This window comes from Miniopterus schreibersii (assembly GCF_964146895.1).
Source record: "Miniopterus schreibersii genome assembly, chromosome: 19".
Classification (NCBI taxonomy): domain Eukaryota; kingdom Metazoa; phylum Chordata; class Mammalia; order Chiroptera; family Miniopteridae; genus Miniopterus; species Miniopterus schreibersii.
In genome coordinates, this window is record NC_138119.1 from 22,786,585 (window position 1) to 22,813,428 (window position 26,844).

Below are 26,844 nucleotides of genomic sequence, written 5' to 3' on the forward strand. Positions count from 1 at the left end.
AAATAGGGAAAGAAACTCTACTATACTCTGCATATATTCCAGACTTTATTTTTAACATTTTATATTTTAGTCTCAGTAAGAGATGTTCAAAATGATAGTGATGCCAAGCTATTAAATTCTTCAATAAAAAGAATCTGTGTGGAAAATGGCCAAGGTTAAAAAGATGATTTAAGTCAGGCAACCTTTCGTGTAATTGGTCAGACAGTGAACATCTTAGACTTTTCAGTTCTCTGTTGCAACCACTCACTCCAGCTCTGCAGCTTGAAAGCAGTCGCAGATAACACGTAAACATACTGGCCTGGTGTGTGCCGATAACCCTTCTTTACAGAAACAGGCAGGGAGCTGGAGTGGGCCTGCAGGCTACAGTTTGCCACCCACTGATTTAAGTTATTAAGCAGAATCCTCTTAATACTTACTTAACTAATGGGATTTATGCATTCATTAAATCAACACTGGAGTGCCCATATGGGATAAGCAAAGGGAATAGTAAATACTTTTTCACTGAAATAAATCCTAACATTTTAAGTGTCATACTTTTTATTAACCTTAAATTCAAAAAGGAAATCTATCTTAATTAGAAAGAAAAAATTCAAAATGGATTTCCCCTGTGAGGGAAGGAAGCTATGCAAACAAACTAGGTGTGCAGTTAGGATGTGACCTCAGGTCTCTTAGCTCTTTCTAAATGTAAACTCCTCCCTACTTAAAGCATAGAAAAATTTATATTCCCTGGTAGTCATGGCTTGCTTGTCATGATACAAATGATTTTCTATGAAAAATTAAAAAAACATTTTATATATATTATCGTCAAACCTCATAACCACCTAAAAGGTATTGACTAGCATTTTCGCTGGAGCTAATGAAATATTCTATTGAATAAGCAGATAAACTAAAGCTGGGCCAATGTTACACCAGGATTTTGTGGCAGAGCCAGGAAGTTGGCCCCCATGTGTCTGATTCCAAAGCCTGAATCTTTGAGGTGGAATTGGTATTTTCAATGGCTCGCACTGGAGGTGGCAGGATGTAAGTCTTGCCCTTAGAGGGCTTTGGCTCTTGTGGGCACATTTTCTTATTCATGTGTTAGGTGTTTTTACCACTCACCTCTACCGACCTTCACACCTGTCCCTAAGTACTTTTACTGGCATTAATATACCGAAACCCAAATCTAGACTTTCAAAAAAGATATGAGACCCACAGAAATTCGTTATGCTACACAGTTAAATAAAAATACGACAAACTTTTTGATACAATTTTGGAAAACGAAAGGAAAAAAATCCTAAAAATTACCTCCTTTTCATCTACAGAAATGATGCTGATGTGGAGGAAGACTTACCAATAACAATGCCGCCAATGGCCCCAGCATTCTGGATGTTGCGTGCCTTTTCTGCAAACATGCACTGTCCTCTTTGTATCAAAGCAATTTTTCCCATTACTGCCTCGGGGTTCGTAAGCTCTGAACAACCATTGTATGGTTTACTGCTTGCAACAAATCCTCGTGTCTGTCAGAAATAAAGGTGACTTCAATATTCTTTTATCTTCTCAAATCGCTATCTAGTCAATAAATAAAATTTGGTATCTAGAGCTTTAGGTAGATCTCATTTCTTTACTAATGAGAACATATTCAACATATATACTTAGCATAAATTTTGTTTCGAACATTTTGCACATCATAGTATGCAACCAAAATTTCTATTGTGCTTTACAGTTTATAAAGCATTTTTATGTAAATTACTAAACCTGATCTTTACAACAGCCTTGAATGAAGTAATACAGATAGTAATTCAGTTTACATATAAGGAAACAGACTCACGTTACATAATTTGCTCTAAGATACAACATTAGTAAGTAGTAAAGTTGGAGCCTGTAGGAGATTCAGGACACACCCATACCCACACAACAGCTGGGAACCACTATAAAACCATCATTGGTAACCAGAAACTTTTTTGAAAGAGGAAAAAACCAGATTTACTCTACATGAATCTGCAAGTTCTTCCTGGAAAAACTAAACCCACCAGAAAACTGATTTGAAAGACGTTAGTGTAAAGATGTTTTAATATTCCTCTAGAATAGCGATTTTCAACCTTTTTCAATGGCACACATAAACTAATTACTAAAATTCCATGGCACGTCAAAAAATATATATTTTTGCCAATTTGACCAAAAAATAGGTATAATTTTGATTCATTCACGCTAGATAGCTATCTTTGTGTTGGCTGATGTCATTTTTCAATTTGACAATCTAAGGGAAAAGAGGTCAGTGCCCCTGATTAGTCAGGTACTGCATGTTTTAAAAATTCTTGCATTCACTACACCAGAATGTAAGCTTGATGAGGGACGGCATAAATCTTCACCGGTTTTGTAAACATGACAGGTAACAAATAACTAAAATAGTGCCTAGATATAATAGGGACTCAATAAAGAGTTGCTGAATGGATGAATCAATCTATAAACCTATATAGCTTTAAAATACATACTAGATCATACTAGATTTAGTCTAAATTAGGGGTAATAGAGTTCAAAAAGCATCTTCTTTAGGTTAACAGGATAGTTGGGTTCTGGTTCCAGCTCTGCTAATTAGTTCGATGAACTTGCGACCTATTCAGCTGTATAGGTCTTCATTTCCTGTGTTAGAACTAAGAGGATAGAAGAGCCCAGCGGTCTTCCAGGTTTGCTCAGTGGAGCCTCAGCATCAGCTCTCCACAGCCACCTGAGCACCTCGGCATTAAGCATCCAAGTCAGATTTTTGCTCAAAGGAAGGATCCAGCAGTTGTTAAAAAATCTGAAAACCATTTTAGCTGAATTAAAGGTACTAAATTAGGGAACAGGCAGTATCTAAAGAATATTTTAAGTAAGATTCTATAAACATATTATATATATAAATTATGACTCAAAATTTACAAGATATACTTTTAACTTTATTCTGGGAAATTGAATATTTAGGTTTTTTTAAATAAATGAAAACTACTAAATTAGAAAAGAGACTAAGAAATTAGACAATACTTAAAAACTGTTTTTAACTCTATTTCAGCAAGCACATTGTAAGTGTACACACCTCTTTATGTTTAGACAGATCTAGCCCAAACTGAGCTGGCCCAGCGGTCAATACTACCCTGCCAAAAAATGGGTGGGAAACAATCTGTACCGCTCGTGGAGGTAGCTGCTGTTCTTTTTGTTGCTGACTTGACAATTCAATCATCTCCTGCATGAACCTCAGCCCATCTTCAGCGTCAACTGAACTAGCAGCCTAGGAAAGAAACAGATCATTGTTTTTTTTGAAATGTTCAACTTTAATACTATTACACTAGTCTTCTATTCTAAATTTTCTCCTTTCAGTTTTGGTCCCTACCAGATATTTATGGCCTGATTTGTACTAAAAAATATTATTTCTGGAAATACTTTCCGAAAATTACATCTGTAATTTTTACCAATATCTCCTTCACTGCTCTATAAACCACTTTTGATACAAGTTGAGAATTGGACTTCCACCCAATGATTAAATGCTCATTTTGCTTTTTTCTCCACTGTTTCCCCTTTCAAGAAATAAACCTCATACATGATCTATACTTCCTTTCTTTGAAATTACAAACCAACCAGCAGATTAAATTAAAACCATATTTATCAGGCAACTATTATATTTCAGCACTTGACTAGACACTGGGGAGAAAGTCTTTTACTGTCTAAACTTTTAAGAAGTTTGCATCTAGAGGAGAGTGACATATAAAATTAGCTATGATTAAATTCTTCAAGTGGGAAAGTAGGCAAGGAAATGACCAATTCTGCCAATAAGAATCTGGAAAATATTTAGAGTGATATCTGAATTGAGTCTTTACAGAGGAAAAGCTGAAGAATGTGTCACTATAATAGAAAAAAGATAGATTCCCGATACTTTACAAGGAAAGGCAATGGGACTTGCTAGGAGTTAGAGGACAGAGGAAGAGAGGAGCTGAGAGACAGAGAAGTTCAAGCCTATCCTGAGGTCATGGTGACTTAGTTCTGGTGCCTTCTAGAGTGATGACAGGGTTTACTGAGCTGGAGATCTACAAGGAGGAGAGGTGGTCTGAGGCGGAGGTAGGAAGAGAATTGGATTTGCATAGATTGAGGCTGAGATGCAGAAACATATGACAGGTCCATCAAAGGTGGGTTTAAGAGTAGAGTTAGGAATCAGGGTTACACATGTATAACTAAGAAATGAAGTGTGCAAAGATGACAGCTGAGCTTGTAGGAACAAATAAGACTGCTGAAAAAGAGAGAGAAAAGAGAATGACCCAGATTCTTTGGCAGCGCCTATACTGAATGGTTCTGCCAAGAAAGAGAGCTATAAAGGCATGAACAGAGAAGTGGAAAGAGGTACGCTACTAGAATTCCCTGGAAGTCAAGAAAAGGCTATGTTTTTAAAAGGGGGCAGTCAAATCCTGGCCCGTGAGGCTCAGGGGGTTGGGCGCCATCCAATGCACCAAAAGGTTGCCAGTTCAATTCCCAGTTAGGGCACATGCATGGGTAGTGGGTTCAATCCCCGGGGGCGGGGGGGGGGTGCAGGAGGCAGCTGGATCAATATTTCGCTTTCACATTGATGCTTTTCTCTCTCCCCCTTTCCTTTCTTCTCCCTCTAAACATCAATTTTTTTAAAAAAAACCTTTAAAAAAAAAATAAAAAGTGTTTCAGAAAAGTTGAATCACATAAGGATTACGAGGCCACTGGGTCATTGGTGGGTCAATTATGTCATTGGTGGCCTAAGTAAAAGCAATGCCATTAGAGATGCCACTCCCACTACTGAGGAGTGAGAGTGAGTGAAACATAAGGAAGCAGGAAGAATATTCTTTAATGAAGGATGGATGTGGCAAGAACAGAGAAGACATAGAAATCTGAGAGGGAGGTGAGGTTGTGGGAAGTCTGAATTTGAGATTTAGGGATACCTGACCATGGTTCTAGGTTGAAATTACTTAGCAAACTACATAGTTTCCTCAGAATTAATGTATTAATAAGGTGAATAATCTAAAGACCTCATGATATGAAAACTTTGAAAGCAAAAATCAATAAAAATTTTCCCAAAAGCCATGTTATCTTTTTTTCTAGGAGTAGACAGATAAATGGAAATTTTGATTTCTATAGTGAATAAAATACTTAGATTCAGTAGCATATTGGAAACTAAAATAATATAAAACATAAATATTAAAATTAATTATTACCTTTTAAGATTATGCTTTTAAATAAAAATAGTAGAAAGATAAGGGGCTGAGAAACACAAAACTTAGACTTGAGTCCTACATTTGACTTTATTAACTTAAGCAAATTGCCCAAGCTATTCGTGATTTAATTGATCTACATACTATGAAGGGATTGAATTAGGTGGTTTTCCAACATATTTTCAAGTCCTTAAATTCTGATTCTCTAACCTTAAACCATACATTAAAAGTTTTTTAAAAACCTAATGTCATTATCTTATTAAAGCTAATGAGACTAAAAAGGGCAGAGTTGAATCTAATTAGTACAGCAATGTCTTACTTGGATTGCATGTTGAACCAACTGGACTCTCCCATCTTTGAGGTGAATCAAACTCACCCCCATCTTCTTCAAGATTTCTAAATGCTCAGGGTTAGTGGCCATGAAATCTCTGGCTCTCAGAGGGGGTTTAGCTCCACTCCTGAAACTCTCCTCTCTGCTAAAAGTAATTATAGGCAAGGCTTAAAAACTACAAGTCAGAACTGGGGGAAAACATAAAGCAAATAAAAATAATGTTAGATACCTGCAAAACTGCTAGTTTTAGAAATAGTGACAATGGAATGGAAACAGGTATTTGCCTACATATAACTTAGGTTATTAGTAAGTGGTATAGCTTTCAAATGTAATATTTTACAGTTATAAAATCATGTATATTATCAGTATGATAGCATTAGTTAATAAAATTATAACCATTTGAAAGTACAGAATAGGCTGGCTTTGGGATTTGTTACTACTGATTTTTTCCTCGAAAAACAGATTTTTCTCCCCACATTTTAAAAGCAAAACAATAGTTGTATCAGTGAATGATAACATTCACTTAAAAATTTTATTTTTATTTCCTAGTACAGTAATGGCTTTTTCTAATTTAACTGCTTGGAAGAAAATAAACTCATTAATGCAAAAATTTTCTTTAACAGCCAAGAATAAGTACCTTGTCAAAAAATAAAAAAAACAAAAACTATATTTGCACCACACAAACACTACAGTTAAAAGGAAAAATAGTTTCCACATATACAAGATATGTGGAAATATTTGATGAAACTATTCCAAAAATGAGCAACACAAGTTGAAAACTATTATATGCTGCCCAGTGACTGCTATTACTTAGTTCACTAAACAAAAGATAAATAGAAAATTTCCATAATAATAAAAAACACTGCAGAATAAACACTGCGATCTAACTTTACTAACAATTTTTATCTTAATCAGCAATAACTACATACCTCAATATTTTGGGTTTAAGTGAATGTCTACTGTTATATGTCCCTTATGTTCTCTGTCATTTACTAAGAATAATTTTGATATTAACAAATATAAAATAAGACATCTTACACTCTGATGATGCCTCTAGGACAGCTCTTATCCACCACATTTTTCAAGGGTTCACGAATGCTCTGAGCATACAGTGGATCATTAGGGAAGAGAATCTGAGTATTTGGACAAGTCCAATCAAAATTACTGTCATCCAGTTCTACATATTCTGAAGTCTACAATATAAAAGAACGTTATATGAATAAAAATAATTTTTTTACTTAACATTATAGTTTGTTCAAAGAAAACATTAAATAAAAGTATATAGGACGCAATAAAAGAAAACAAAATAAGGAAACATCAAGTGTACTTTTCCTCCTACCATACTACATGCATTTAATTCTAGTCATGGATTACTTTTCAATTGGAAAAATTAAAACAAACAGAGAAGTAAAGAAGAGAATAAGACATATGATTAAAAAACATAACCTACTGTGTTCTTCTTAGAGATGCTTTGATTTGTGGTAGAGAGCCACAGAGGTAACAAATGAGCTTCTGTTGTGAATATGTAATCTTCTATGTCAAAAATAATATCTTCTTTATCCGCAAATAACAGGTAAAGATATTTAAACATTTCAGCCAAGAAGAAAGAATCCATTCTAAAATAAGAGGTCATAAATAAATCTAAGAACATAAAAATATCCTAATGCCAACTATCCGAAAGCCAGCGCCCAGGTCAATAGATCTATCTGCACCAATTTAGATGTCCAAAGAACTACCAAATATATCTATTCCCTGGTGGTAATGGCCTGATTCCAAGTATTTTCCAAAGAAATGAAAAGACCAGTGCACCTGAGTACCACAGTTATACTAAATCTTGCCGATACTGCAGACAAGATTTTCCTACTGGCCTTCCAAGGAGGGAGAGTCCTCCATTTCTTCTACAGAGAACCAGGAGGTAATGCAGATAAACTTTACTACTGAGACCCATATAATCCTTAATTAATATTTAATTGAAGGGGATGAAGTAGTACAATGTTGACAGTTTATTATGCAGCCATTTAAGTGATAAATAAGACTTTAAAGGTAAAGGAATCATTTACAAAATGTTTCATGAAAAAAGGTACAACACAAAATCAGATGCAGCATAACTTTGTAAATATTTAAATACTTGTCAAGAGGGAATATGAAAAAATAAAGGGGATAAAAATATGTGACTTTACAAACTATTTAATGTTGTAATGTCTTAATAAGCAATTTTTAAAAGCTTTAATAAAATTAAAAGTGGCAGAGCCCAACTGGGCGTGGCTTGGCGGTTGAGCATCGACCTAGGACCCAGGAGATCGGGGTTCGATTCCCGGTCAGGGCACATGCCTGGGTTGTGGGCTCGATCAATGACTGTCTCATCATTGATGTTTCTCTCTCTCTCTCCCTCCCTCTCCTGTCCTCTCTCTGAAATCAATAAAGATATATGTTTTTTAAAAAGTGGCAGAAAAAGAGCATAGCTGTTAGATGGAGTTATAGAAACATGAAATTTAATTAAATAACCACTTCGCAAAGCATCTAGTTTTTGGCAGTAAAGAAATTGCAGTATACTGGACAGGTTGCATAGTTTCATACCTCTGGCCAAGCACAATTCCTGACACAGAGTAGGGACTCAATAAACATTTAATAAATTGAATGCAAATTTAAACACTACTAAAGAATGAACTGCAGAGGCAGTGGAACATAGTGGTAAAGAACATGGGCTTTGGAAACAGAAAAAACGATCCACTGACTAGCTGTGTAACCATGGGGATATTATACAAGCACTGTGAGCTTCAGTTTGTTCATCTGTAAAGAATATAATAATCATTACACACCTAAGAATGGTGTAAAGTCTAAATAAGATACTATACAAACATTGTTTAGCATAGCACCTGGAAGGCATATATATGAGCTCAAAAATAGAGCTATCATTATTTTTCCTACCCATAAATGATGTTTAACACTGGAACAACTCATCTGTCACGCTTCAAAAACTCTTTGAATATTTTAGATGTTAATCTTTATAGAACAGATAAAATACTTCCCTGTCAATCTGCAGTACACTTATGATAATTTAACACTTTCTGGAGGACTGACAGTTATTATCACAAGCAAATGCTAGCTTGAGAACTGTAGATTCATAAGCAGGAGGTTGATTTTTAACAAATTCTAGAATTGATTACGAAACAGAAACATTTAGAAACATTTAGAATAAATAGAGACATGGTAAGATCACTAGGCATGAGCTGGGTAAAGCTAGCAAGTTGGGTATCTTATATATCTAATCTGTATTAAAAAACAGTAAACATGTACACAAATGCAAACAAACAGGCATTAAAATGTCTTGCCCTGACCAGGCAGCTCAGTTGGTTAGAGCATTGTCCCAATATGCCAAGGTTTTGGGTTTGATCCTCAGTCAGGGAACATACAAGAATCAACCAATGAATGCATACATAAGTGGAACAACTAGATGTTTCTCTCTCTTTCTCTCTGTCTCTCTCTAAAAATCAATAAATAACAATTTTTTAAAAATGTCTGGAATACGGTTTATCAAATTGTCAATAGTGGTTATCTTAGGGTGGGCAAGGGAAAGGGTCTTAGGGAAGATTTTCATGTTCTTTTTTGCTGTTTAAATTCTTTCCAGTGATCAGGAAATACAGATAGTTCCATTTGGAAAACTGTGTGTGTGCGTGGACACTGATGAGCCAGATGACAGCACCAAAAGATCTGCAGGGAGGAGGCAACCAAATGCAGAGAACTTGCAATGGAAAGCTCTCTGGTGCCAGGCCATGAAGCCATAGTCCTATCCCATATTCTTCCCAAAAATGTAGGTGGAAAATTTTTAAGGCATGTTTATCTAAACTGCAGATCAATAAAAACAGGTAGCTTAGCTAAAAGATTAGATGACTGAGATGAGATTCAAGCGCTCTTTTTGGTGAAAAAAACAGCAACACAAAAAATCAACAAATATGAAATTTTGCTGGGATAAATATAAAGTTCTAAGTTTACACTAAAAAAAGAGTCAGTTGCTCAAGGGCAAGGTGGAGAACACCCATTTGTCACCAGGCCATAGTTAAGTATCTGAGGTCAACTGGCCACAGGTTCACTGAGTTGAACACAATAAAGCTGCTATAAAACAAAAAATCTAAAGCACATCTAATGACACAATATGATGAAGATTAGTAGCTCTCAACCTTTTGTTAGGCCAAATGCATGAGAGGTACATACTGCCATGAGTGAGTCAATGAAGCAGTGGTCCTCAACTGCATAGAGAGTAGAAGCCCATCAGACCTTCAGAAAATGAGCAATTTTGTGCCTAAATCCAAATGGTAACAGTGCTGCTGTGCCAGGCACATGTTGAGTTTGGTTAATTCTGGACATGATATTTTAAGAGACACTGTATATACTGGAAAACAATTAGAATGGAATAAAGGCAGTGGTAAGAGGTCCAGAAACAACGCCACATAAGGAATATTCAGTAGGGGCGTATTAAATTTAGAAAACTGGAACTCTCTAAACAGAGTAAATCATGCCTTCCTCTACAATTCCTCAACCTGCGACTCCTCCTTCTACTACAGCATCTATCACACAGTTGTGATTAATTCTTTACACATCTATTTTCTTCACTGACTACAAGTCATGGGAGGACAGGGACTGATTCTGATTTATCTTTCCATCCTCAAGTTTAAGGGCAGTGCCTGCCAGACAGTGATTAATTAGCATTGTGGTCAAAAGCCAATCTGCCTTGATTAGAACTGACTTAACCTTACTAATAGTGTGACCTCGGGCAAATTCCCTAACCTCTCTGTGCCTTGGTTTCTTCATCTATAAAATGAAGATTAAAACAGAAATTACACATCAGAAGGTTGTTATAAACATCAAATGAGTTAAATATCCAAAGTGCTTAGTTAGAAGAGTCCCTGGTATGTAGGAAGCAGTCAATAAATGCACAGCTATCTGCTTTCATTACTTGCTCTTTGTTAGCTGTGTGCCTGCTTTCAGAAACCTAACCATTTCTCTTCTATCAGTTGTGGTCAGGGGTCCCAAGCCTAATTAACTACTCTAAATACTCTGAGTAAAGGACTAAGGGACAACTCTGAGGAGATGATGAGTGCTATCTTCATCTGCCTCTAGTCCCCTTGCACATCCCAATTTGTATTTCATGTCCCTTTAATATGTTCCATAGCACTTACACAATGTTTTAAAGCCTGTTTATCTGCCTGTCCTCCGCGATTCAAAGACAGAAAAATCATTTTAAAAATCATTTGTTTCCATTTCATTAATCCTCAAAAACCAGTGTAACTGGCATGTAAGACGCCTTAGTAAATATTTGTGGAATGAACATTTGCTAACCAAATGAACAAACAAGCTTTACTATTCTTTCCGAGATGTGTTGCTATGCTCTGGACAGTTAAAATAAGATAAGTGACCTCGGAATAACTGGAATGCTAATGAATGTCATATTAACCAAAGCATGCTTCTTATATCTTGAGTACTTCGTGCCACCTACATCTATCTAGTATCCAATGAATAGAAACTGCCAATGGTCTTTTCCAGCCCTCCTAATCAGCAACCAATAAGAATATACACATTAACCACAATACTGTTTTTGTGGAATTGTCTGAACACAAATAATCCAGATCATTCGTTATCACTTTGATAATCTCTTAACATTTTATATAATATAAAAACACTATTAACAAAGGAAAATAAAACCTCAATGTTCCTAATACTTCTAATATCAAGGTTCTGATATTTAACAATCATGTATTCATCTTTTTAAAAATCATTTGAGCATCTACTATATGCCAGGCACTATGATAAAAATATAAACTTTTCAAACAATTTAAAATAAGCCTATTCAAGAGAGTTTTAAAAATAAACACAACAAACTAAGGTTTGCATCTTCAAATACCCTTTGTAAAAGCATTAAGCATATCTGAATCCTAACTAGTAGTCATTTTTAGAAATTGTTTTACCTGTCTTCATGACTTCCAGTACGAACATCCTTCATGGCAGCAAATCCGCAAGGCACTCTAGCATATTTATTTAAATTTTCAATAAGTGTTTTCCCTACTTCAAGGTAGTAAGGGTCTCCTGTAGCCTATTAAAAAGGAGAATATATGTGTATACACACACACACACACACATATATAGCTTATTTATTAACATACATTGATTTATCACATATTTACTGAGTACCTACTAGGTGCTAGGCATTGTATCAGGCACTGGAACACACGTCACACAGAACCTAGCTCTGAATATAAGCCATAGAATTTGCTACATGGAATTACTAAACACACAATTAGGAAGCCATCCAATTGTGTATCTTAGCCTTTAAATTTCTAATGATGCCTTCAAAGCTTTCCTGATTAAAGGAAGACAAGAGACATGCTTTAGAAAGCAACTATAGAATACAAAATTTCTCTTTAAAGAAATATTTACATAAATATCACGAAAAGGCATAAAACTTAGGTGTGAATCCTTGCATCTTTCAATAACTCTATGAGCTATCAGAGTTAGAACCATGATATATCCAACCACCATAACATTAACATGGTCTTTGAAAACCCAATTACTATTATAAGATAGTGAGATATACAACAGAGATTTGGGGGGAGTAGGGAGGCTAAATAGCAAATAGGGAGGTAAATTAGCTTACTTTATACAAGAAGTAGGTACTTTCTGCAAATTCTGGTCTTAAAGGATGTTGAGCCCAATGTACTCTAAAATCTGTGGTAAATGCCTGGATAAAACAACATTCAATTAGGCAAAAAATGGAAACAAAACAAACAAACGTGATTAGAAAATAAACAAGTAGCTTTAAAATATATACATGTATATAATTTAGATAAGTAAAAATAATTAAAATACCGATAATTTTCATCTATAAAATGAAAACTTTCATTGCTTAAAATCACAACTTATTTTTGCTAAGGCTCCTGTTTTTACCAGTTAAATGAAATTATTTTTAAAATGATCATTTTGGCTACTGGAAGCTTAGAAAAAACTATGAAACTGAGTAATGACACCACACAGTCCCGATGGTCCCACGTAATTGTGTTTTCTTCTTTCTCCTTATCTCTGCTTTTTCTCTTAGTTGTTAAGTCTCTGTTCTTGTATTTCTGTTTTAGCATATGCTTTCTTTAATAACAACCTCAAATCCTCAGTGGAGTAAGGAAGGCATTATTTAAAAGTAAAACTAGTCTTGCTTGAGATGTATTCAATAATAGAGCCAACTGATTTAGAGGAAACAAAAACCCTTATGAGCACCAAGTAAAATTTCATTTGTGGTAACATGTATTTAGCTGAAACCTTAGTTTATTCTGAGTGAATATGGATTTTCTATAATACAATGCTCAGTCCTACTCACCTAAAGGCTAATAAAACTCTCCTTTTTAAAGCAAGCACTTTAGGAAGCGTTCTAAATTGCTGGAATGCTTAGCTGTCTCACCGAGGGCAGTGAATAAGCAGGGAGAGAACAAGGCCATACTTAAATTTAGAAGTTTTTAATCGTACATTTCTGGAAAACCAGTAAGTATGTTATTAAAATTTTGCCATGGTGAAGTTAGCAAGCATATTACTGATACAATGTGTAAAAATCCAGGGAAAAAAACTCAATCGGCAAGAGGAAGAGCTGGTGTTTCCCATATCCAGGGAGCATGTGTGATTGATAGGAGCATATTCAATGTGTATCATTTTTATAAAATAAGCTTTAGAAAATAAAAAGTAAAAAGGTCTCCCTGGTGGGTATGTGTAAAAGTTAGAACGAAATAATATGGAATGTCATGGATTAGCAAAGGCTGAGAAATACTAGTTTGGGATATTTTACATAAAATTAATAAAATGTCAGAATTACCATAAGCTAGACTTCTCTGAATACATGAAGAAAGGGATAAACATATACAATACTGTGTAAACCAAAAAAAATTAATTACATAAATTATTTAATCAGAAAAAATAAATCGAAAAAAAATAACCAATCTTAAAGATGGCATTTTCTACAAAATTCAGTTTACAGTATATATAAATTAGAACTCCAAAGATAATTTGCTTACCTCTGGTAGAAAATTGTGTTTTTTAATCACTTGATATAACATTTCATGAGTTTCAATAGCAGGTCTAATATCCCCCTTTAAGACCTGGAAGTCAATACAATAACAAAATTACCTAATAAAACATGAGTTGATTTTTTAATCTATAATCATTTTATAAGCAGAAAAATGCAGATTAATATAATTTTGAAGTGTGAGTCTGGTAATTCAATTTTAGAGATCACAAATGCACTTAGTTATAATCATTCTGCTTTAATATTAGGAAAACAGAGTTTTTGTGTTTACCTGCAGACCTGGAAAAAAGGCAAGCAAAGCATCCATCCACGTCCGAGCGTTCAGCATTGGCTTGTGGATGTGCACATCGAGTAGAAGAGGGGGCTGGCTGATGTACCGCATTATGGCATCATAGTGCTAAAAGATCACGACATGCGTTCAGGAAAGGAGATGAAGAGAGATGAGCTACTCTAAACACAGCATTTCATCAAACAGCACTGTAAAGAAATTAAACCTGAATTCATATATAAATTAACTTATGACGTCATTATGTAAAGATTTAAATTATTTTAGATGGAAACCTTTCTAAAATATATTGTACACACTCCCGTGTTCTTTAACTCTAATGCAGAATATAAAAGACTACAGTTAATATGAGACCTTGTGGGGGAGTAGATCTGAACATGGCTATCCTGTGGGATTAGCCCATGGTTAGTATACCCTTGTGGCCCAAGGATGCTCTTACATCCTCTTGAAATAGTTATAGGCTTCTACGTTGACAGAATTAGTTTCGTTTTCTCCTGTGCTAGGAAGTTTAGGCCCTTCTCGGCTAACATAATATTCTGGTGCTCACCACTATCCAAACCAATGCATCTAATCACTGCTGCTACTATTATGGTCTGTCTGCCTCTTAGGCTCCTAAAAACCCTTTCCCCCTTCTTCTATCTTCTAGTTATTTCTCAGCTGTAACAACAATTTGAGCTTTTACAGTCAATGAATGATAATAAGCCAAAAAAAAAAACCTGTCCTCATTCACCTCAAGAAACTCTTGTTATAACCCACTGATGACGTATTAGGACTCTTCCTAGATTTCCCCTAACTCATCTACTATTTAATCACTTCATAGGCGCAGACCCACTTAATCTGCCCCAAAACTCTACAAACAGTTCTAGTGCTCTTATTTTATGCACAAGGAACAGAGGCGAACAGCGTCAAGTTATTTGCCCAAAGTCACAAACCGGTGATACAACCGGGACTTAAACCCCAGCAGGAAAACTGCCAGACTTCTAAACACTACATCATACTAGTCTCACAGTAATGTGGGTGAACTGGCGGGTGGGCAAAGAAACAATGAATTATTTTAAAAATACAGTGATATAGTTGATGAGCTTGCTTCATTAATTTCAGTTTCCTTCAATTACAAACAAAAGTGATCCAATCAGGTTCAATAATATTCCCCCTCTCCCCTAAAAATATGCCTCTGGCTCTGATCCAGACTTGAGACTTAAATACCTGCTTTTGAAATGAATATTCACTAGTTTCTCCAAGTTTCCAAAGCCCTGCATACTTGGTGTGATCAAGAACTATGCCAAACTTCCAAGATTTTAAAAAACACACAAAAGGAATCCAAAGGAAAAAGCTAACTAATTTATTCCAATAAATTCTTTTCTTTGTATAAAATATTAGGTAAAACTCAAATCTACATATTTTATTACTTATTGGTGGACCTTGAAACCTTCTGATAAGAGATTAAAATAAAACTACTTTGTAAACTAATTTTTGAGTGTATAGCTTTTACCCTGTCCCCGCCCAACATCAGGGAATACTGACAAAAAACCTATTATTACACATTTAGAAATAATTTTTTTTCAGAATGTAACTCAGATAATTGAGTTTCTATCAAAATCTCGCACTCGAATTAAGTTGGCTCTAAAGTTAATACAAAATTGGATCAACTTACTGTATTAAATCTTTCCAGAAAACTGTCATCTCCAAGCAAGACATAGGCTTTCAATAGATATTCATAATAGGAATCAATGCCTGCTCCAACTCCACTATCTATGGAAAATACATATAAATGTGATTCTATATTAAACTAGTAAAAAATTCCTTATACAGCTACTACAGTACACTCAGAATGAAAAATTGGTCTAAACATGAAACTGTTTAAAGTAAAAATTACACATTTACAGAAACATTAACACTGGTACATGAATAACTGTTCCTTTGAGAATAGTCCACAGAATACCAAAATGAGATAAAATCCTACATGTAGAATTATAACAATATTTTTAGAAATTTCTCCTTGGCTTTGATACTCTTAATCTTCCAGGCAGAAAGAGTTAGATCATATATACAGGGGCATAAAAATCAGAATAAAATCAGATCTTTAACAGGATGAAAGAAGACAACAGAGTTGTATTTTCAAAGACTTGAAAGAATTTAAACAGAAAATTATATCCAGCCCAACTGTCACTCAAACATGAAAGCATAATGAAGTTATTGTTAGGCATATAAGGCCTCAGAAGCTATTAAAAGCTACTGAAAAGGGTTTGGAATAAATACTTAAATAAGAAGAGAGACAAAGCTAAGAGATGTTGCAAATAATATATAAAGTACAAGTGACCAAATATCTTAATAAAGTTTGTTATCTTTAAAGAAAGAGTAAGACCAAAAGAAAAAAGAGAAAACAATTCATAATAAACAAGAATGCAGTATCTATATGATATCAACATAAAGGGGGATGACGGCTAGAGTGGGGCTTGGGGCAGGGAGACAAAGGGATAGGAGAATATGCTAAAGTTGATGTCTTACTAGGAGGCAAGTATAGGTTCAATTCAAAAAAACAAAAGAATTAAAGAGAAACAGAAAAGGTGGGACACACTGAAATAATAAAAATGGTATAAGTCAGTCCAAATACATTACAGAGGTAGGGAGAGTTGAGGACCATATGCAGAAGTAACAGGTTGTCAAATAAGTTGCTTCTGTAATAGATGGTCCATTTGTGGGTGCTCGTTACATATTAAAAATGACTAAGTAAAATGGGCCATGCTGATTTAAAGTTAATTATGTTTAATTAATTTGCACCTGCATTCCAAGGCAAGGTAAAAAAAATAAACTGCAGAATTCTGAAGCCAGGATTCAGATTAGTTTCAGAAAACATTTAGATAAAACATAGAAAAATTTTATACAATACTGAATAGAGGCAATAATTTAACACATTCAAATTAATAATTATCTTTTTAATTATAGGCAGTTATTTTTTATTTTATATATAACAACATAAGCCCTTTGGGAAATAGAAAAATATGTAAACAAGGTAATTTCATTAAGAATATTCTAGTATATTTCCATTCGTCTATGCTTATTTTATCAAGGTGTCGTATACAGAATCATAATCTTTATACAATCCTATGTCCTGTTTGTTATATGCTTTGTCTCGTGATCTGAATTCACTTTATTAAGAATTAGTAATAACATTGTTTTGGGGTTGTTTTTTGTAATAACATTGTTAAATACAGATTTCACTTAACTATACCTTAATGTGAGATGGCTGAGGTCCTCAAAGAAATTAGTTCTGTTTCAACTATACCCTCTATCGATAAATGCTACACCCATTAAGGTATGAAATAGAACACTAAGTCATCTGGAAAAAGTGCTATTATTGGACACAACGAAGGAGAAAATCAGGCTAAATTAGTTATAATTCCAGAAATCTTGTGAGAAACAGTGCTTTATACTGTCCCAAAGATTACTTTAACAAATGAAAATCCCTTATTTCCCAACCATTCTGAGGACATGAAGACTGGATTTGAAAAAGCCCAACTTACATACCTTTTCGCACCCAATCTCCTGTATGGATATTTATAGTCACGCCCACTAAATTACTACTTCGCTGTCTTTTTTCCCAGAGAAAATCAAGAGCTTTTCTTGCATATTCCTGTAATAAAAAAAGGAAAAGCATACTTGAATAACTTCATGTCTCTGGCAAACAGGAAACAAAGAAACAAAAATCAAAGGCCCATAGCATATTTTAAGGATTAACTAAAATTCCTAAGCTAACCATTAACAATATGTTACATTTCTTTACAAGCCAAATCTTGGCTCTTATTCAGCCAACCAAATGTAGTTAAAAAGAATGATTCTAAAAATGCTACTTAGTGGCGGTGACCTCACTTTGAAACCATCCAGGTTCATCTACTCTAGTAGTACAAGCTCACATTCACATACATGATTTATTAAATTATACTAATTTCTGGCATAATTAAGTGCACTTGATATAATAACTTCTGTAATTTAAATGCAAAGTGCAAATCTCCTTAGACACTCTTATTTCGGAAATTGGAAGAGACTTTAAAAGTTTGTATACCATCTTTGAAACACAAACAGGCATTTCAGACTCCACTTTTTAAATAGCATGTAACTTTGTTAGAGAAGAGTCGGTAAATCAACCAGCATTCATCTGACAACAAAATTTTTAACCTTATGGTAACAGTTCCTTTTGTTTTTTTCATTTATTTTTACCCACTGGACACTAAATTAAAATGATTTCTGATCAAATTCTTGGCTTTGGAGAAAAAGGTGTTATAAAACAAAAGCAAAGGATAGGTACAGGATATTTTCTAAAGTTAAAATGAATTTCAGGGCATAAATCTATTTAGCATTGCAGAAGTTCTGTAAAAGGAGGAAATCATCACACCAATTTGTTACTTTGCAGATTTTCATTCCTGATTCAAACTATTTATGCTGATTTTTTTAAAACAACACAGATTACAACTTTAATTATATGCTATAATTTCAGAGCTGGAAAGTTTCATAAAGACTGTATTTCACTACTCCTATCTTATAGCTAAGAAAACAGGCCCAGTGAAGTCAAAGATTTAACCAAAGTTAACAGGCACAGTGAAATCAAAGGTTTAACCAAAGTTAGTATTATAGAACAACTAATATGAGAATTCACATCTCTTTATAGATTAGACTAAAAGTCAGCAAATTTTTTCTGACGAGGGCCAGATAGTAAATATTTTAGGCACTGTCTCAATTATTCAACTGTGTCACTGTAGCACAAATGCAGCCATAGACAAAAATAAATAAGCATGGCTGTGTTCCAATAAAACTTTATTCACAAAACCAGGCACTGCCTGAATCTGGCTCAAAGACTGTAATTTACTAACCCTGTATTAGACTGATGCTCTATCAACTGCATCAGGTTGCTTCTCTTATAATAAATTACTGAACATTCAAGAAGTTTTAAAAAATTATGATTTTCAACAGATTTCCTCAAATACAAACTAGCCCAGTGGAAAGAGTAGGGACTTTCAATTCAGAAAGGCAAGGATTCTAATTCCCCTCCCATGCATTCACCCACTAGCTGTGCACCTTCTCTGTGAGCCTCACTTTCCTCACCTGTAAATGTATCAGTATCTCAGAATTTGTAGTTCAACTTAGACAGTATGCAAAGTGACTCCACTTTTTAATAAAGGGAAAATATTAGTTAACAAGTCCAGAAAAAAAATGAAACAAACATGATAAATCTGCCCTTGAGGCACTTTGAACACACAAAGACCATTTGACTTGTTTTATTTACACTCAAACCCAATGCCTCTAATGTTGGTATATACTCCCTACTTTTGCTTGCTCTGTGTGCACAATTTGATGAAGTTTTAAAAGTCTCCTGTCGCATGTATTTAAAAAGAGGGTGTTTTGGGTTAACATTGCATTCCAATGACAAGCTTAAATAATTAGATAAAATAAAAAGTGTAAGACACAGCTAGTCCACAACAAACTACTTGGGGGATATTAAGTCTTTTGATAATGAATAACATTTCCCTTGGAGTAAACAAACTTAGAGAAGACTCTCAATCAAGACGTAAGTGCAAAAATTTCACTGATTTAGATTAGGGAAGTTCTCAGAAATGCCACAGATGATCTAAGAGTCTAACAAATAAAACAAAGAGGCACTGTATTTCATATAAGACATTTGTGATATCAAATTCATATAAGTAATATGGATTTTAAAAATCTAAAAATAAACCTTAAAATTTATAGTTGGTGAAAAAATGCAAAATTTTATTTAATATATTTACCTTACAATGACTTCTACATTTCTGACAAAGACTGTGATGGAATGTAGACAAAAGTTCATTAAAATAAAGGTAATCCTCTGATTGATAATGCTAATAGTTGACCAATGAAGAACAGAATTAGTTATGCCCAATACCCAGGAGATCAAATAAAATTAGTTATGCCCAATACCCAGGAGATCAAAGACTATGAAAAGCAAACCTCAAATATTGTTGCTCCTGTGAATCGACTTAAAGCGGCAAACTCAAGGATCAAGGTACCTGCACACGCTGTACAGGTATCGGTCTCCGTTCCTGTCCGAGCTTCTGGTTTTCTGATACCAAACTTTAAATTAATCTAAATAAAATCAGAAGATGATTATTAGCAATTATCAAGAGATAACAACTCCTGGGTAAGACAATATTTTTCAATCAAGACTTCTTAACAAAACATGAAAATAATTCACAAAGTAACTAAATACTGAAATTCCATCTGATGATCTTTGTGACTTTCTAATTAACATCTAAGGAAGCATATTCTACGCACATAATATTCATGGAGTAAGTAAGTTTTCATTTAGTTCCTTCCTCAATGATACTGAAATTCAGTATCATTATAAGACTTACACAGAGAAAATAACTTCTATAATAATTCTGTTTGCAGGACAGTTTGAACTAATTAGTATAAGAGTAGGGAACTAGACCAACCCTAGGAGAAATTAGGTTTTAATGGAGAATTTGTGAAAAACCAGTACCATATTAGTATTTCTTCACAGAGAAAACAATGATTAAGTTATGATATGTATTTAAAGGAAAATTAAAATTTTGTTTTCAGGTTTTAAGTTTTAAAATGTAAAGTACATTGCCTTGCTAACAGGCCAACAAATAACACAAAAATTTTTTTTCAAAGGGTTAGTTTGTTTATAATTCAAAGATAGCCATACTGGGTGTGTTTTTTTATGATACTACAGTATAATGGATTAACCAGAATCAAATTGACTAGAAACTGATTAAAATGGAATGTTTTTCTGTAGTCCAAATAAATAACCACAAAGCAAGCATATGTCAAGGGTTTAGCAGAAAAACCCTTGACAACAAAAAATCAAATATAAAACATCCTGAGTATGTTCACAAGTCAGTCATTATTCAAACTCTTATAAAGCTCAAATAAATTTATTTTTCTATTTAACTGCAGAATAAATTGGCAGATATGCCTATTACCTTAGCAATGTCAATCAATAGACTAGGAATATCTGAGCAAAGAGAGATGCAGGCTTAAAGGCATGGCAATGAAAAAACACCAAAAAACCCCCACAAAAAGTAAACCCCTAGCTGGTTTGGGGGGCACTAACAAATTGTTTGAAATGGAATACTCATTTCACTGGGGTTTGGGATATGAGACAACATCAGAAAGGAAGTTTACTGGCAGACTATAAGGAATTCTGAAAGTTAAAAGGCATTTACAACAACAGGGAGAGTCAGTAAAATTTCTGAGAGTAGTTTGATAAAAATGTTTTAGTAAGATTAATTTTTTAAGTCTCTAAAACATAAACCAGAGAGAAGACAGTACAACAGGCATTTACAATAGCTTTGGAATAGAACGATATTGGTTGCAACTAGTGTAGTAGCAATAAGAAAAAAATGAGTGAAGCTTGGTAATGGCTGAGGTGTCTGACTTGGATAAGAGGGAGAGTAATGGTGTTAATAAAGAAAGAAATCAGAAGAGTTTTTTCTATCTTCAAAGACTCCTTTCCCTCTCCTTTAACTATAACCCTTTTTCTTGGGGGAGGGGGGCATAAAACTCCTTCAAATGACTGCTGCCAACTCTCTCTAACCAACAGAGAAGAAACCTCAAAATGAATGGTCTCATACTTCCACTGACTGAACACTTCTTTCCCCTTTATTCTACCACACTACATCTTTAAGGCTCTCTCTGCACCTAGTTTTAATGTGTTCTAGACCATCTCCTTTTGAAGCTTTCTGTTTAAGATTTTCTGGTGCCATACACTACTTGATGGTTCTCCTCCCTACGTCTCTGCACACTCTCTTTCTCACCGCTCCACTTCCTCCCTCCTCCCCTCCCTCCTGTGTTCTCTCTCTAACCTCTGGACAGTTAACACCTACTCTCACTGCTTCAACTGTATCTTTTGCACAACCCATTCTGTGCCCAAATTTTAGTCTGGCATAGGTTTCTTCCTTCTGCAGCATAATCTAATCTGTTATGCAGTGACACATAAAAGGCTTAGCCTCATCTAAATTCTTACACCACTCAAATCCAAATTAACTGAATTGTCTACATAAATTTGTTATTTAGCTATGAAGCACTTTTCTCCAGCCTCAAACAGGTGAGAAACAATGGCTCCAATCAAAAAAATTCACTGTTGTTTTAAATAGCAAAGGAAATATATAAAGACTACTATATTTTTCAGAATTACTTACTCTTGGATAAGGAAGGCCACTGGTAGTATTGAAAGCTGGTAAAAGTTTGTAACCCAACTGCTTTGCCATTTGCAGAAGTTCATCATTGTACCACTGCATGTACTCTCCCTTTTCTTTCAGCATGATTGCCAATGAGTGTCCACCCAAAAGGCCCCTGTAATCACAGAGGCGAAACATTATCCACATCTTACAGATACTTGAAAGTCACCACCTAAAAAGATGTGGGTGTCTTGTTATCAACAACTTTGCACACGTAAGGAAAGACGAGAGAAGAACCTGATTTTTTACCTAACACTGGCTACTCATTTATGGCAAACTTGTATAATCACGTAGCCAGTATAAAAAAAATTCAGATATTCTACCTGTTGTAAAGTGTTTGGCATTCTTAAAAATCTTAAATTTTCTTAAAGTAAAACACATCAAAGCAGCACTTATTTTAACAAATTTGACAAATTTAATTTTAACAAAATTTAAATTTAACTAATTATATTACCATGAAATCTTTAACTCTCTTAGTATACATTAAAGAAAATTAAAAACAACTCCCCATTCTGTATTAAATGTAATACATTAATAAACTCTGAGAATCTACATAACTGTTTCTTAATTTTTTTTAATTTTAAAAAATTATTTCTTAAATTTAATTGAAGAATGGACTCACTTTGACAAAAGTAACCATTAAATATAAAACTGAATAACGCTGAACTCTGAATTTATAAATACTGTACTTCTATATTTTTAAATGTTCGAGAATATTTCAAATTGTGCAGTTGAAAGGTAAGCCTACAATGTGGTTTCGTTTGGCTTGAAGAAGTGCTGGCCAACGCTAGCAAACTATACTGCTAGGAAAACCTGTGATGCGGTGAATATGCAAGCATTCCACCGACAGTCCTTTTTAAACAAAACACAGGGAGTACCTTTCATTTGGGTCTGCAACGATTTCCAAAGCCTGCTGCTTCCTGAGCCTGATTTAATGCAAGGTCCTCTCATAGCCTCTCTTTCATAATATCCCAACTTTTATCTTTTAAACATAAGAAATGTCTCGCTTTATAGCCTCAAGAAATAAACAGTATGCCCTAAGCTTTTCTGTTATTAAAATTACAGCTTTAGTGTCTTACATACTTACCCAAGAACTCTGATGTTTGTTTCAAAGACTGATACAACTACATCATTATCTAAATTAACATCTGTTAAAACTTTTCTCACTGCATCTTCAAATTCTTTAGTTTTATTTAATACCTAGAATAAAAGCATGAAAATCAAGTTATTTTCCACAAAATCAAAGAGAAATATCCTCAGAATGAGCTATAACAGCAAGTTAATATCTTTAGACTCTAAAAAGTGGCACAGACCAAATATTTCCCTTAAGCATATAATACAAATGTGAAGTCTAAAATGGAAAAAAAAAAACACCCCAAGTGTCTAATTATATTATAAGAAATCTTTATAAACTTCTTTTTTAGACACTGAAATATCATTAGGACTTTAAACAATCATCATCATAACTGTTAAGTAGTTTTTTAATATACATAATCCATGACCTGAGGGATGTGGTTTCCAAGTCTAAACAAAAAACCATCCTATGCACTAAACATCATTTTAAAAGTTGATTCCTCACAGAGGGAAGTACATCCTTCAGGGGATAATCAGCTGACCCTAAACCATACACCACCTGCCACCTTCGCCCCCAACTAAGGAGGCAATACAGTATGTGGTCAAGAACAAGCCCTGATTTGAATTTTGGTTCCTTCACTTACTGCCTATCTAATCCCAGTTACTTTTATCTCTGAGTCTGTTCCTACATATACAAAAAGTGGGAGAACACCTATTCTCATAAGGTTGTTTTCTTAAATGAGGTAAAGTACTTCTAGTAGAGTGTCTGACTTAATAAGTGCTTAATACTATTACTATTATTATCATTATTACCACAAGGGTCTAGAATCCTGACTAAACTAAAAACTCTGTGGATTCTTGCAATGAGCTCCATGAAAGGGTCCCTGTCACTACACAGGTTGCTTTGCCTTTTCAGTCTAAATTAAGGTTACACAATTAGATGTTATTTAGATCCTAGATGTATTAAAATAAGTTTTCTGGCCCTGGCCAGGTAGCTCAATTGGGTAGAGCATCGTCCCCCTACGCCAAGGTTGCAGGTTCGATTCCTGGTTAAGGCACACACAAGAATCAACCAATGAATGCATAAATAAGTGGAACAACAAGTCAGTGTCTCTCTCTCTCTCTTTCTCTCCCCCTTCCTTTTTTGCTCTAAAATAAATAAAAATTTTAAAAGTAGTTTTCCCTTACTTGACTGTTTAACCTTTTCATTTGATAATATTTTGTAATGATTTCCCCCTTGACTTGATACTTCCACTAAAAGTTCTAATTGAGACATAAAATACCCTGTAAGAGTACCTGATTAAAATTCGGGTAAAAGTAAAAATCAGGGTAAGTACTGAATAAAATATAATATGAAACCTGATTTTAAATTGACTGCTTTCCCTTCACAATCTCAAAAATCTATGTAAATTCTGCAGCAACAACCTTCCTGATGAAGGTGCCATCGTATAAGCTGACATACCTATAAATGATCTGAATGTATCCATGATTCAACATAATTTCATTTGACATTCATGTGACATTAGTACCTCAATAGGGTGATTTATTTATAAGCAAAGATCAGTACATATGAAATTCTGAAGGCTTCTATTTCAAACTTACTGTGTGCATATTATAACATAAGTAAATTCAAGAAGAATTGAACCTACCACAAGAGTGTCCAAAGAATCAATCAGTGTCAGGGAAAATCTAAGAAACAAGTATACAAGATACAAAACATTAGAATTCTGATTATTTTATCCATGAATGTATAAGCAGATGGATCTGTATCCTATCGACTAGCAGTTTCTACTAACTAGTAGCTCATGCATTTATAGTACAATGTAACCTATAAAGCGCTGGAAGAACTTGAAAAGCCTTAACATTACATTTATTTTCAGCTCCACATCCTCCAAAATGAATAGAAATATTCATTAGCTCTTTTTAAAGCAAATAAAAATATTGAAGCATCAACACCTTATAACGTATCAATTACTCTATACACGTTACAAGTGACATCTATCTCAAACAACTCAACTTTTCACTCATCTAAGAGGTAAACTGATTAATTTTTTGCAAAAGATAACAGAGGGAATAAAGGAACTTAATGTATACTTAAAGCAGTCATTGAAATTCATGCAATCCCCAGAAATATAATTTTTTACAAAACATAACAGAGGGGATAAAGGAACTTAATGTAATACTTAAAGCAGTCATTGAAATTTAAGCAATCCCCAGAAATACAACTGTAAACTGCCCCTAAGAAGACTCGGACTTGGGAACTTTGAGATGCATGCCATCCAATGTTAATACTCACTTTCCCAAGGCATCGTCAACATCACCCCGACTTGGCTCCTGGCCTCTAACACGACCTCTGCAGGTTAAAGGCATGAGTTCATCAGCTGGGTAAGCATGTTCCTACAAGGAAAATCTTAGTGAGTCAATAGGAAAATAAGAGAAAGCACACATCATTTAGAAATCATAACCTTTTCACAGCTTTTTTCTTTTTAAATAAAATAAAGGTTACTTCAAAAACGCTAGTATCCCTACAGTCTATGGAATCTTTTAAAAAGAATTTTCATTATAAATGTAATACATGCTTGAAAAACATATAAGAATACATTTCTTTAAAAATCTGATAATCTGCTTCTCCTCCACCCCACCTCATTCCCCAGAGGTAACTATCGTTAAGATGGGAGTTTATCCTTCCAGGTTTATATTAAAATACATGAACATATATCATTTTAAAATTTATTTACAAATAGGTGCTTACATCATATGAACACACTACTCTAAAATTTGTTTACTTAAATCATGATGGGGTTTTTCCACACTAAAATTTTATAGACGTCTTTTATTCCTTTTATTAGCTGCAAAGTCATACTTTAACACAGGCTGATGTTATGGAGTACTTGTGTTCTAAGTGCTGTTCTGTACACTTTAGTTTATTTAATTATCACACAACCCTCTGAAATAGATTCGATTATCTCCATTCTATAAATGAGAAAACTGAGGCCCAGAGGAGTTAAGTAAGCCTATGTTATGCAATCGGCAAATGATACATCCAGAATTCAAACCTGACACCTGACTCCAGAGCCTCCACACTTCACAGTACCCTCTCCTCACAGTAATCCAAAGTACAGATGTGCTAAAATTATTTATTCTTCTATTGACAGACATATAGGTTGAACTCAATTACTCACTACATCAACAATGCTTCAATAAACATCTATATGCATATATCTTTTGTGCATATGCTTGTATTGCTATGGACTAAATCCCTAGAAGCAGACCTAATGGGTCAAAGGTGTGGATATTTAATTTTTGATAGCTACTATGAAACTGAAGATATCAATTTACACTCTTTCTTGTTCCTCCTATACTTGTGTATTCCCAGAGGATTCTTAATTTTTGAAGTTCAGCAAAAATATTCCCCATTCCATGTCCAACTCTATCCTACTGCCTCTCATTAAACTCAGTGAAATACTTCTAAACTCACAGCACATTAGCAGCAGAAAAATAAAACAGAGGCCAGGAACACTAAACACATGGTCAACAGAAAGGGAAAGACCCCCACCCCCTACCCCAAATAATTAAAGTAGGCTAAAGAATACAAAACTCATTGAAGACTACAACCCTTTAGGTATTTTTAAAAGATCAGTGCTCTATAATGATTCATTTCCCAAGAGAAAGAGTCCAGACAA

The 26,844-nt window shown here is 34.3% G+C and overlaps 1 protein-coding gene across 4 annotated transcripts in view; it reads right to left on the reverse strand.

Moving 5' to 3' along the window:
* Positions 1-26,844, reverse strand: part of EDEM3 (ER degradation enhancing alpha-mannosidase like protein 3) — a 50,518-nt gene that overhangs the window by 11,469 nt on the left and 12,205 nt on the right. The window contains exons 3-18 of one of the 4 annotated variants that reach the window (XM_081121994.1): positions 25,458-25,558; positions 24,811-24,850; positions 23,175-23,287; positions 22,049-22,202; positions 19,833-19,967; positions 17,382-17,487; positions 15,508-15,605; positions 13,839-13,964; positions 13,557-13,640; positions 12,161-12,244; positions 11,475-11,599; positions 6,962-7,127; positions 6,550-6,704; positions 5,500-5,653; positions 3,050-3,241; positions 1,331-1,496 (exon numbers count right to left, since the gene is read on the reverse strand). In XM_081121994.1, the coding sequence (XP_080978120.1) occupies positions 1,331-1,496; positions 3,050-3,241; positions 5,500-5,653; positions 6,550-6,704; positions 6,962-7,127; positions 11,475-11,599; positions 12,161-12,244; positions 13,557-13,640; positions 13,839-13,964; positions 15,508-15,605; positions 17,382-17,487; positions 19,833-19,967; positions 22,049-22,202; positions 23,175-23,287; positions 24,811-24,850; positions 25,458-25,558 (1,999 nt within the window). Of the gene's footprint in view, positions 1-1,330; positions 1,497-3,049; positions 3,242-5,499; positions 5,657-6,549; positions 6,705-6,961; positions 7,128-11,474; positions 11,600-12,160; positions 12,245-13,556; positions 13,641-13,838; positions 13,965-15,507; positions 15,606-17,381; positions 17,488-19,832; positions 19,968-22,048; positions 22,203-23,174; positions 23,288-24,810; positions 24,851-25,457; positions 25,559-26,844 lie in introns of all 4 variants that reach the window. The other 3 variants (XM_081121996.1, XM_081121995.1, XM_081121993.1) reach the window with 3 other exon arrangements.